Source organism: Pararge aegeria, chromosome 3 (assembly GCF_905163445.1).
Source record: "Pararge aegeria chromosome 3, ilParAegt1.1, whole genome shotgun sequence".
Classification (NCBI taxonomy): Eukaryota; Metazoa; Arthropoda; class Insecta; order Lepidoptera; family Nymphalidae; genus Pararge; species Pararge aegeria.
Window position 1 is genome coordinate 10,795,856 of NC_053182.1, and position 12,879 is coordinate 10,808,734.

General features: G+C 37.7%; 1 protein-coding gene across 9 annotated transcripts in view; it reads right to left on the minus strand.

Moving 5' to 3' along the window:
* The window catches only part of LOC120637082, a 67,771-nt gene that overhangs the window by 16,347 nt on the left and 38,545 nt on the right, over positions 1-12,879 (minus strand). For 8 of the 9 annotated variants that reach the window (XM_039908708.1, XM_039908704.1, XM_039908706.1 and 5 more), the window contains 10 exons: positions 10,299-10,596; positions 9,298-9,584; positions 7,915-8,075; positions 6,971-7,830; positions 6,077-6,325; positions 5,207-5,499; positions 4,055-4,261; positions 2,908-3,085; positions 2,032-2,157; positions 1,322-1,477 (listed from right to left, as the gene is read on the minus strand). In XM_039908708.1, the coding sequence (XP_039764642.1) occupies positions 1,322-1,477; positions 2,032-2,157; positions 2,908-3,085; positions 4,055-4,261; positions 5,207-5,499; positions 6,077-6,325; positions 6,971-7,830; positions 7,915-8,075; positions 9,298-9,584; positions 10,299-10,596 (2,815 nt within the window). The remainder of the gene's footprint in view (positions 1-1,321; positions 1,478-2,031; positions 2,158-2,907; positions 3,086-4,054; positions 4,262-5,206; positions 5,500-6,076; positions 6,326-6,970; positions 7,831-7,914; positions 8,076-9,297; positions 9,585-10,298; positions 10,597-12,879) is intronic. The other variant, XM_039908710.1, reaches the window with a different exon arrangement.

Below are 12,879 nucleotides of genomic sequence, written 5' to 3' on the forward strand. Positions count from 1 at the left end.
GCTTAATCGTTTTGAACAATGTAACAAGTTCTTAGCAAGAGAATCAATTTTATACTTTAGTAATTGTTTACTTGTTACAGTATTAACAAAGGTAATAAAATTTGTAAAAAAAAACAGCCTTTTTACGGAAAGTACCGGATTAGTACCAACTAGATATTAAAGGTCAGCAAAAACTCTGCTAAAACAACACGCCGGTTTGCAGATATTCATCCAGACTTACGTAGATGTACTACAAAGTTTTTACTACATATAATTAATATTAGATAAAAATATATATTCTTAGCAATTATTCATGGAAAAGTTAACATTTCCTGAGAATGCTCCGGTTTCGGAGCGAAACGTGCGTATACACACAACACTTCGACAACATTGCCGAAGATCTGTTTGATGTGGAGTATAAGGATTGAAGAAATTATAAATTACAGCATACAGATTCTCCTGCTTTTCGCGGACTATAGCAAATTAAGCTTGATTTTCATAATACATATAATAATATATTGGTACGAGAACCGTGGAATAATTGACAAAGCATTTGGCAGCCACCTGTTACCGGCAAGATGCGTGCGGGCTTAAATCGTAACCGTCCGGTTTTTTTTTAAATACTTCTTAAAAATATATATGTATTTCATATTTAACTAAAATTAAAATATAAAATTGCCCTTAGGCTTAATTCTCCGAATTCGCTTTCTGTTGTTTTACTACATGTTTTTGAAGACTGCCCTGCCGCAGCGGTGAGCACTGTGGTTCTAAGTGGGATATCCTGGGTTTTTGGGAATTCCGAATTTTCTCTGGTCTGGTCTAGGGAATACTTCGGCCGTGGCTTGTTACCACCCTACCGACAAAAACGTGCCGCTAAGCGATCTAGCGATACGATGTAAAGTAGAGACAGATTAGGGGTGTGGGTTCAATATAACTGCCGTACGCCTAACTGGTTAGCCCGTGACCATTTTAGAATGGATCACTATATACCAGCAGGTTTTAACTAGGATTGCAATCAAGGGCTATATTTATAATAAATATAAATAAATAAATATACTACGACAATACACTCATCGCCATCTAGCCCCAAAGTAAGCTTAGCCTGTGTTATGGGAACTAAGATGACTGGCGAATACTTTTATGATTAATATACATAAATACTTAGAATATACATATCACACAAACATTTTTCAGTAGTGTGAATCGAACCCACGGCCTTGGGCTCAGAAAGCAGGGTCGCTGCAAACTGCGCCAATCGGCCGAAGTGGCCATATATATATATATATATATATATATATATATATATAGGAGGGTATATTGTTGGTATATAAAAAATACATACCTCCGGAGATACGTGCAGCTGTTGTAAGCGTTGCATCTGGAGTAAACGCGCCCTTTGTTCCGAGATAGCCCGCGCACGTACCGGGTCTTGATCGCTTCGGGCCACCATGCTGTACAGCGCCCCGCCAACATTGCCACCACTCATCGTACACGTTCCCTAAACATTCAAACAAACTTATTAACTATCTGTTTTTTTATACATGTATATCGATTAGCTCTTATGATGATATGAGATAATGCACTTCGAAACAGAACTGGAAGAGGATTATAAAAGGATTGGCATATTAAACATTTATATCCATATAATCTAGTTAAAAGTTAGAAAAGGAAATTTTTGGTGATTTGGTTCGATGTTTTCGACGTTTTTGAGACATTTAAGTCTATCGTTATGTTTTTGGCCTAGTGATGATAGTGAACTAAGATTGAGCGCGTTGAGCAGAAATAAATTACTACATTCTTTGTATATCGTTTGCTATTAAAGCTAGGAAGTTACTTAGTATTTTTAGTACTAACCTCTTAATGTTTTATATATATTTTTTAACTTTTTAGTTGGTATGACATTTTCATTTCGTTTTTTTTTGTTTTAAAAAATTAAAAGATTTGTGTACGTCGGAATTAGCACCAATGAATGCATACCTAAATTGGACAAGAACGTTTGAACTAAGGTCGATTTATTCACAGAAAGATTTGAAGATGTATATCAATACTTACTAGACTTTGAACTGGATACACTGGTGGCGCGCCCGGACTTGAAGCCACTGGACTTTTGGTTGCAGTTTCACACTGCATTAGGCTTTGTGTTATAGCATTTATCACATCATTCTTCTCTTTCGCGCCCTAAAACGTATATTTATAATTGAAACAGATGGCCAATATACTTCGGTTGCGTTACGGATTTTTTTTTCAAAGTAATAATTGACGGACCAATCAGATGGCCCACCTGATGAATAGTTTAAAACCATCACCTATAAACCAAGACCAATATCTCTTACTTAAAATAGTTAGAGGGACAATAGACAGTCCGGAATTACTTACTAAGTTAGATTTTATTGTACCCTCACGATTACCCAGGCATAAAAAGATTCTGCATGTACCCTTAACTAAAACTAAGGACAGATTTAATTATTTGGTAATCCGTGTCTCCCGCCTTCTTAATTCTGTTTACAATGACCCCGAAATTGATTTATTTTATGGTAATGTGAATAGTGTATGTCGCAACTTAGTAGATAAACTGTTGCATGCTACGTATACTTAATATTTAGTTATAGTTTGCTGCATTTTTGCTGGGTTCTATCAGGTACCCTTGTTTATATAAAATTTATGTGTGGAAACCTGTTATTAGCTTTAAGTCAACCAATTTGTTAACTATTTAGTATTTACAACTTTTGGTTTTCCAATTAAAGAAAAATAAATAAATAAATAAATCTTTCACAGAGCAAGCGAGGAACACGAATTGCACATTGCAGCCTGTGTCCTTCGACCTGAGGCATAGGTGTTTGCCCGTCGATAGTACTTCACCGGAGAAGCACGTTTACTACAAATCATACTAGATTTGTTAATTTAAAATACAATAGTAACAAAACTCACGACGTCTGTGCGTAATAACTGTCGATGGCTCTCCAGATCCATAAGAACACTGACTTCGGGAGCGGATCGGTCTGCATAGGGCATATTCTCGATCACTTCGTCCAGGATGTCGGATAAGGCCTGATCACTGGGCACCTCGCTGTCTCCCGACCCACCCTGCGTCCTCGGGTTGCCGCTCCTGTAAACGAGCTCCTATAAGCCTAAGCTCAGACGGTGGTGCTGTCCTAAGCCAATACAAATACACGATAAAATAATTGAACATTTTGTAGTCTTAACCTTTCAAGCTGTGTTAATAACAATAATAGTTGAAGTGTATACATGTATGTTTTCCAAAAAACTGCCTCTAATTAAGGTACATGTGATTATCCAAACACAAGTTCTAAATTTTGTTGTAGTGCATGAATGATTTTCAAATGAGTATACAACAACCGAACAAGTACGTAACCAATACTCAAATTAGATCATTTCTTTCGAAACTATGTTCAGAACTGCTGCACTGATATTGACGTGACTTTGGGGATGGGAGAATGAAACGGGATGTGTATCATATTTTTATATTTATTCCGAAAATCCACACCTTTTTTAATTAAATAGCGGTTTGAATTTTGAAAAATTTTAATTGAGTCACTTTGAAATCTACATTCAGAAAAGATGAGCTGAAAAGCTGAATTAGAGTTTTTGGAAAACCACTCTAAGACTAAACTGAACCCCTACGCGATCGTCCCAGACAGCGAACTTCAGCGCAGCCAATTAAATCTGTGTGTAAAATTAAAGGTTAATAATTGGATCATGGTTATTATCAATACCCCTCACACGTACATACACGCACGAACACTCATACACAAAAACACACACGCACGCATACACACACACACTAACACACGCACGCATACACACACACATACACAAACGCACTGTCGCACACATACGCATACACGAACACGTACATTATAAAATTGTAAATTGTATTGTTTTAGTTGTAATATTTTAATTTTTCTTTGTTTTAGTCTTTTTGTATTTAAGCAAACCCGGAGGTGGGCGTTAATAGCTGTAACACAGTTTCTAACTAACACAGTTGTTACCGTTCCTTAGATTATAAGAATCCATTGTAAAAGAGACACAATAAAAAAAAAAAAAAAAAACTCACTGATTGTAGGAATGGTGGGTACTAGCTGTGGCATAAAGCGGCGGCGCCGAAGCAGGGTTGTAGGTCGCTCGTGAACCACCTTGCAGTACCATTTGAAGGTGGCTCTGCGCCCCGAGCCCCGCCTGCGACGTTTGCATGGGTGTACACTCCACGCTCGACGCTGAGGAAACAGGCCCAGCGCCGCCGTTCACATTGCTCCCCCGATTACTACAAATTGATACAAAAGTACTATCTTTAGATACTTTCTTAAAGAAGGAATTCTGAGTGCCAAATGTGTGATTTTCTAACCAATAAATTTTTCTAACAAATATTTAAATGGTATAGAAATAGCGCAATCAAATAACAGGTGTTTTTCGCAGTATTGTACTCAATGGGGCTCATTCGATACCGCTTAAGTCTTAACTTTATCGCATTTGAATAAATAAACATAGGTAGAAAATCTCACACTTGGCATTCTGATAAGATTTTAACATGTTTTAACTTAACTTACTCAAGACCTCTTGTCAATTAATACGTATGTGACGTTGAAAGCTTTATATTAATGTTTTAATATAATCTTAGCGACCTTTATTGTAAGTTTTCAAATAAAGAATCATATTATATTCCCAAATCCATACTAGTATTAATTCGAAAGAGGTTTGTTATTTCACACAGCATCAAATCAACAGATTAGGCCGGAGTTTAATATAAATTTATTTACCCCACTGAAATGCGCAAACTTCTGTGATAAATACAAAACTCTTATTTGCCTCTTCGAATAATACAGAAAAATATTCATTCCGAAAAACCTATTCTTGCCTATAAATATTATGTTTTGCTGTTTGTTTCTTCTTCAACAGGGCTAACATGTAGTAAACAAAAATATTTAAAAGAGCTTGAAGGAAGCTGCGGTTGCGGCTGCGGCGGCCGCACGCGGTTCGGATACCACATGATGGGGTTAGGTAGTGGCAGTAGCGTGGACGGACGGTCGATCTGTTCTATATGACTATATGAGGACCATTCCACCCAATTCCCCATAAACCATACGAGCGCTGGCTTAAAGTTATAGTTTTTATAATATATACACTCGTCACAGGTTTGCCCGCTATTATCGAGAGTGCAACATCACATCACTGCAAAATCTAGATTAATAATAAAGAAAAAGTAACACACCTGATATTAGCAAGCGCGTGATGAAAGGAGCGCAGCTGTTGGAGCTGGTGGTGCGGATGCGACTGAGGGAGTTGCGGTTGTGGTTGCGGCGGCCGCGCGCGGGTCGGGTACCGCATGATGGGGTTGGGCAGTGGCAATGGCGTTGGCGGCGTGGTCTGTTGCCGCGCCAGCAATGACACCAGTATTTGGTTCTTCTGGCACAGTTGGCTCATGCCGCTACTGGTGGCCGCGCTGTTGATACTCGACGTCGCTATGGAAGTCGCCGTACTGGCGCTCGCAGCACTAGATGACACCTAATTATTTCGGTTTAAAATGAGCGTTTTATATCACTGGATTCTTGTTTCTATTTACACTTAAAACAAAACCGACCGAGTACGAATCCTACTAGTACACCGTTCGGTACCCAGAAAAAAGTACCTAAGTAGAACGTAAGCTAATTTTATGTTTAGATGGACCTGGCACCCGCACAGTTAATCTATACGCTAAGAATGATTTTCGTTCCTTTAAATGAAAATTAAAAAAAAAAACTTTGAAATCATTATACTCCACTATTATATACCTACAACTATTTCTCATTTAAGTAGTAGTTAGTTATATAATCAGCTATGTCGGAATGTCGGACGGAAGGACAAAGTGCAGTATACGATTTAAATTTGTATAGGAAACCCTAAAAAACACCTCCTAAATGCCACAACGTACCTCGTTCTTTTGGCGCCCCAAAAATAATATGTTTCGAAAAAGTCTTTAAATTAGAGTAAGATAAATCAGAACATGCCACAACAGAACATTTTTTTCATCTGAGAGAAAAATTAATAAGATAATTTAGACTCAATTACATGAGTATAAAAAATAGAGTATGCAGCTACGAACCTGCTGATTTTCAGGTGTAGCTCTCTTTGTGTTATTTGGTGACGCTTTGGATTCTTCAAATTTTCGTTTCATGCCAGCAATTCTATCCATGTACATGTCTCCACCCTCTTGCGACCGACCATTACTGGACGGGCTGTTGGTATTTGACAGAAGCTGTGACAGCACGCTGGTCTGCGAAGACCCACGGCCGCTGTCGGTCGAATTCCTTCTACTCTCTTCTCCATCCTCATCAGATTTATCATTTAATATCTAAAAATGGAAGTAAAGTAATAAATATACAGTAATTTAAGGAAGCTAGTAAGAAAATGAGATCTTTACATTATAAATTATCGTGGGGTAGCAACTAGACAGATTTTATTACGGTTTTCGCGTTATAAACAGTGACTCTTTTTTCGTTGTGAAACACTGACCCAGTTAATCAGTCCAATGTCCACTATTCATTGGTAAAAAGTAAAGAACAAAAAAAATATTCAGAAAAGTAATATAATTCTTTGGTGTTTAAGAAGCATCCTATATCTAGTGTCAGTGGCGCAGTTTCGCAGTGATATCAACTTAATCAATTATTGCAGTCGTTTTATATAGCAGAAAACATATTCGTATAGGTACTTGATTTGATTATCTAGTATCAAACGACTAAATGTAGAAATTAATGTTTTAATTCTTCATGTCTAGTGTAAATATAAATTATTTTGAACACTGCTAAGTGTTACTGTTGAAATTTGAGAGACTAAAAGGATTTTCGACGTTCGACGAAAGAAAAATCACTGTATTTTAATTGGGATCAGTAGCTGTCGATTCGCACATGAGTTTTCGGGGCTAGAGGAAGCCGATTCAGTCGTTGTTACAACTTGTACGCAAACCGGCAAAAGCAAGTAACGATATAAATGTGCTCACCCTGAGCAGTTGATTGTTGTGATGCGGAACGGGGCGCGCATGCGCCTGCGCCGAGTAGAGGGGGGACAGCGCCGAGCCGGGCGTGAGGGGCGTGTGGGGCGTGTGTGGCGTGTGCGGCGTGTGTGGCGTGAGCGGAGTGTGCGGCGCCGACGTCTCGCTGCCCGTCGCCTCCTCGTCCTCTTGCTTTAGCAGGTCTTTCAAGATGCGGTTATTCGAATTGGCGTCCGCGGCGTTGGGCCCTGTCTTCTTGCTGAGAAGCGTCCTGAGGCGATTGGGCTCCTCATGAGCGGGCGTTGGCGGCTGTGCGTCCGCGGGCGAAGCTAGCGACGCGGTCTCGTCAGCGCCGCCCTCTTTACGCTCCTTCGTCTCGTCGACAGCCATCTCGCCCATCGGAAATGATGGGGCCCAGGGTTCGTCGAGATCGAACACATTTATAGAGAACTGCTGCTCGGCGACGGGGCTACCTACCGGGGAGCGGTAACGCGGCTCGGATCCAGAAGACTCGCCGTTGGCGACGGACGTCATGAGGGGGCCTCCGTGTGAAGGCCGAGAAACTCCCGCCTCCAGAAGATCCACGTCGTCGTCACTGAGCACGGTGTTCGTGGACATGATGAAGTCCGGCTCGCCGACCGTTGGGAAGAACCGCGACTGGGCGGTTACTCGGATACGAGGAGTTTCGTTCGCAATGCGCAATCGGTATGGATCGCTGACGACTAGCAGGCCGACCCGACTGACGACTTCCTGGAGATGCGATGACACGCGTGCACGGTCACTACTTTCAACGATATCTAAGTAATGAGTTCCCACAAGAGAGGCAGGGGAAGAGTTTATACAGTTTTCCACTCCGGTCAAGTCGCAATCTGAAAAATAAAATAAACGTTATAAAAATATGCTTTTAATAATAATAAATATCATTTATTTCAAGGAAAGTATCGCCATCTTACATAAGATGTTAAAATTGCAGTCCAGTCGGAAAACGATGGTGGGTCCGCCGTCGTTGGAGATAGCGGCCGACTCACAGCGCCGAATGACGCACATGACGGAGCCGGCCTCCTCCGTGGACGAGCCGCGTACTGGCGCAGCGTGGATCACAGTATCCACAAACCTGTATCACAATTTTTAATTGAAACGCAGATCTTTAATATTTACTTTGCAACTTTATTACTAGCTTTCGCTTACTTTTAGATCGATTTTCCAATATAGCATCACAAAGATTCATAGTTAAGATAAATTCCAGTTCAATATAAAAACTTGTAAAAAAATGCATAAAATGCAGAAAATAATCGATAAGCGCAGAGGTACATTATAAGTTGTATAGTTAAACCGTTTTATAGTTATCGTCTGTTCGTCACAGTAACGCTTCGAAAATACCATTTTTTTTATTATTAATTATTTTGAACTTATTTTTGAAAAGAAAATATTACTAGTTAACTAATATAGGTAGATCCGTTATGCAAAATATTATGTTGGTTTAAAAATAATACTAATTTGAAATAACAATTGTCCGGTATTTAATCAAGGTCTAATTTATTATTCTAAACTAGATTTTGATAGGCTGCTAGTTTTTACACGATACGATTGTCCATGTCCATTTCCTATTTCCGTTTATTTCAATTGCCGCTTATTCATTAGGAATTTAGCAATTCGTAGTCAAACAACGAACCCTTATAAATAAGCCACGTTTGCCTCAGAAACAGCGATACCCTAGTCATAAACTTGAACCACGGCAAGAACCACTTAACTTTTTGGAGTTATGTGCGTTTTTAAATAGCACTTGTAAAGGAAAATAACGTGAGGAAACCTGCACACCTACGAGTTCTACATAACGTTCTCTAAGGCGTCTGAAGGCTAAAAACACATGCCCAGCGCAGACGACTGTAGCTTAAACCTTTCTCGTTCTGAGAGGAAACCTGTGTCTTGTATGACAAACGACAAAGATACTTTGTGTGTTGTGTTTGTGTACTCGTTCCTTGAAACTATCCACGCTGCCGGACTCTATAGTAGACATAGAAAATGTTTTCACGGTTCGAAAATGTATTAGCATGACCCTACTTTATGCGTATTCTAACACTCATATAATATTAGCTGAAGATAATTTATACTCCTGGTTTACCCACCTAACCTATGTTTCATATGTTAACAAAGTAAATTATTTATTTAATGGCTAGACATTATTTATCACTTCCATGCCATATTTTTAAAATAATTTAAAAAAAAAATATGGCATGGAAGTGAGAAATATTTAAAATATTTTTTTTTTAAATGATGAAAAGCAGATGTAAATCATCGCTTAAAAGCACTTAAACTATAAAAAGTTAAATACAAACCTGGGACCATCAGCCGCATTTGAGTCCTTTATAAGAAGACGTGCTTGGAGATACTGAAACTTGTCAGATTCTCCTGAACTCCATGCGAAGTTTTGTATATTCCTCAGCAGGGGTTTTATCTTCGCATGATCATCGGCATGCAGGAGGGAGAATATGGATTTCTTATATAACTCTGTTCTCTCCGCTAGTACCAGATCTTTTATGTTCTCAGACACACACTCAATTTCACCTTTCGAGTTAATTTCCATTAATATTAAACCCAGGACGTTCGTGTAATGCTTAATTGCCTGAAATTGTATGCAAAATTAATCAAGGGATACGCATTTTGCGAAATGCTTAATAGAGAGCAGACTAATATAAGTTTAAATTCACGAAAACTTATTTCAGTATCGTTTATAGTCACCACTAAGCTATTAAGTCTTACGGAAAAACATACTTTCAGGATTGTTCTAAAGATACTGCTCCTATTTTCACTAGACTAGTATTATAAGTATATTTATTATTCATTCTTGATAATAATCGGATAAGTAACAGGTCAATAGCATTAGGTCTGGGCGGCTCATATAGATAGAGATATAAATTCTTTTATTCTTGCTTTAACATTCTATATTTTTATTCATAAACAAATCAACAGCCCCTTATCCTATGAACCAATTACTACATCGTAATCGTGACGGGCCCGTGATAAGTAAATCAAGAGAACCTATATCCTAATACTATGAAGCAATTCCTATGTTCGCAATCTCAACGATCTGGTGATAAACAGGTTAACGGCCTGAGGGTCCTTTACATTACTATGCAACTTCATCATACGAAATTGCGATACAATCCTTTTAAGCAGATCAACAGCACGTGGATCTTAAAGCAATAACTTTCATAGGGGCAATATCCCTTTGAACCCTTAAGTCCCAAAGATTCACGGGCTTAAGTAGTAATTAAATATGCTCTTAAATTACTTTTATTCGAAAATAGCTAACTTATTAAATATAACATAAATATACCTCAATAAGAGTGCTAAGTTCGGAATACTGGAAGTCAGATGTTGGTGCCTGTGACTCGGTGGAGCTTACTTCGCCTCCTTGCAAGGGCGAGACGTACCCATCCAAACTCAGAGGGCACTCGCCGGGACAGGCCCTCCGTTGTTCTAGAACGTCCTCGATAAGCCGGGTAGCCTCGCGGACTATTCCGTTCTTGTCGGGCTGCTTTACCTCAGCTAAACAAGTACCAAGGAGTTCCTCTAGCTGATTTATCACTTCGTTTTCGTGCTCTCGGCGTCGCTTTTCATTGTCGCACTTGTTTCTGAAAATTGATACGCCCTTATCATTCACCGATAGTTATATCTACATAAATAGTTTGGTCGAAATAAATCTGCCAAATAATAAAAAAAACAATATAAAAACATTTAATGCAAAACAGAAATATTAAAGGCACGAAATTTTAAGGTTCTATCAAAGAAAAGCCGAACTGGACCATTAAGAGGGAAGGTGAAAATGTTTATTGCATAAGTAGGTAAGAGGCAGTTAGGAAAAGAACATAATTAATTTAAGATTTATTCATTTTTGTCAAATTAAAAAGAAAAAAAAAAGTCTTATAAATAATTTAGATTCAAATTCACTAAATTATAATAACCTATTTATTTAGTTGAAGGCAGCAGCAAAAATTCAAAATACTATGAAATTCGATAACATGCAATATGTACTGTACAGATAAAATCTTTATAATTTCAATTATCTAAAGTTATTAAATATATAAAAACTTCCAAGTTGCGTTTCATGTTTTAAAAGGTTTTAGTTATCATGTTTTAATGCAATGAGGATTTTATTGCTTTAAACAAGTTATTGGATACTAAAATTCGCCCAAAGCTTAATTCATTCTTGAGATTTATCAATGTAGTTTGGAAAACTTTAATGAATGAAAGAAAGCCAGACATCTTACTTGTCTTTAGACTTTTATAGAGATCACCGTTATTAATTGCAAAAGCGATTAGTAGGCGCCTACGACAACAATTATGCTTGGTAAATTTATTTAGAAGTGGCTATATCTAGAAGTATATAGTTATATTGCTAAAATGGAAATGGGCAGGTCATGTTTGCAGAGCAAATACCATTTCATGGACGAAAATATTGACAGAGTGGCTGCCACGGAATAAGAAAAGGAAAAGAGGAAGACCAAGGAAACGCTGGGCGGACGTTTTTACTCAAGTTTGTGGACCTTTGTGGATGAGAAATGCTAAGGAAAGAAGGGAATGGAGAGAGCTGGGGGAGGCCTACGCCAGAGAGGCGACTTCTACCACAACACAACAAAACAAATAAGAATTGGAGACTAGCTATTAAATAAATGTAATAAAATTAAATATGTAATTTGTTAAAATATGTATAAATTTAATTATGTGAATAAATGTAATATGTATTTCTATATTTATTGGTAGTAGAATATATGGCTTTTTTATTTTATTTTATTTTATTTATATCTAGAAGTAACGATAGATAGTATATAAAAAAAAAAAATAACGTTTATAAAAGAGCGTTATGGACAGTAGGGCGCATTTATGGCCGCAATGACTCGGGCCGCTATATAGTACTTAGTACCTTTTACTATGGGAAACTTATTTTAGTCTCGATTATACAGTTTTGGAGAGCGTTTAATAACAATTGTTGCCCTTTAGAAATTCATAACACGCAGCTTCTATTGCGATACTGACGTGCCACATTTAGTGGGTAACTGATGCTCTCTAAGGCTTGCGTACCTATATAGTAATTGCAAATATATATAATATAAATTTATAAAGAACTTTATATATTTTTTATTGTTTTGTTACATATTATTTTCATCACACATCTGTATACTTAGTACAGTAGGGATATTAATAAAACACGAAAGAACTGCATTAGTAATTACTACGTCACAGTAACCAGCCCCCCGTTTTTCTAGCTGAAATACAAAAAAAGGCCGAGGTTCTAATTCGATTTACCAGTGTTCTACGCAATAGTCGCAAGTTATTGAACAATATGCAACTCTCTTTAAACAACAAGATCATTTAGAAATTGACTCATTCGTGTCGGCGATTATTAAAAACCCTGCTCTATAAGCATGAGGTAGTCAAAGTGCATACACAATCAGTGCGCGGATAAATATTTATTAATAACAAGTAGGTACTACGTACGTATCACAAAGTAGCTGTAATAACTGTGCAAAAGCAAATTTAGAAAAGACAATTGTCCTAGTTAACGAATGATATAAAATTGATGATAATCATTTTCAACCCCAACATCATTAGCATTGATATTTTTGATATAATTCAATTTACGCGTTATATTTCAGTTATGTAAACACATTCACTCTCAAAACGATAATCTAAGCGGGCGACTAAACTTAGGTTAGGTATGTAAATGATTGTCACGCTGCGGCAATGGATAGGTTTTTTATAAAAGAGGGAAGGAAAAAACCTTGGAAGGTATCCGTACACGCTAGTTATAACTTAACAAGGTTAACTGTTCATATGGATTTCAACCTGTAACCAACGTTGCTTAACCAACGCAATAATTTGATTAAACACTCTCGGGACTGGGTCATTTGTGCCTA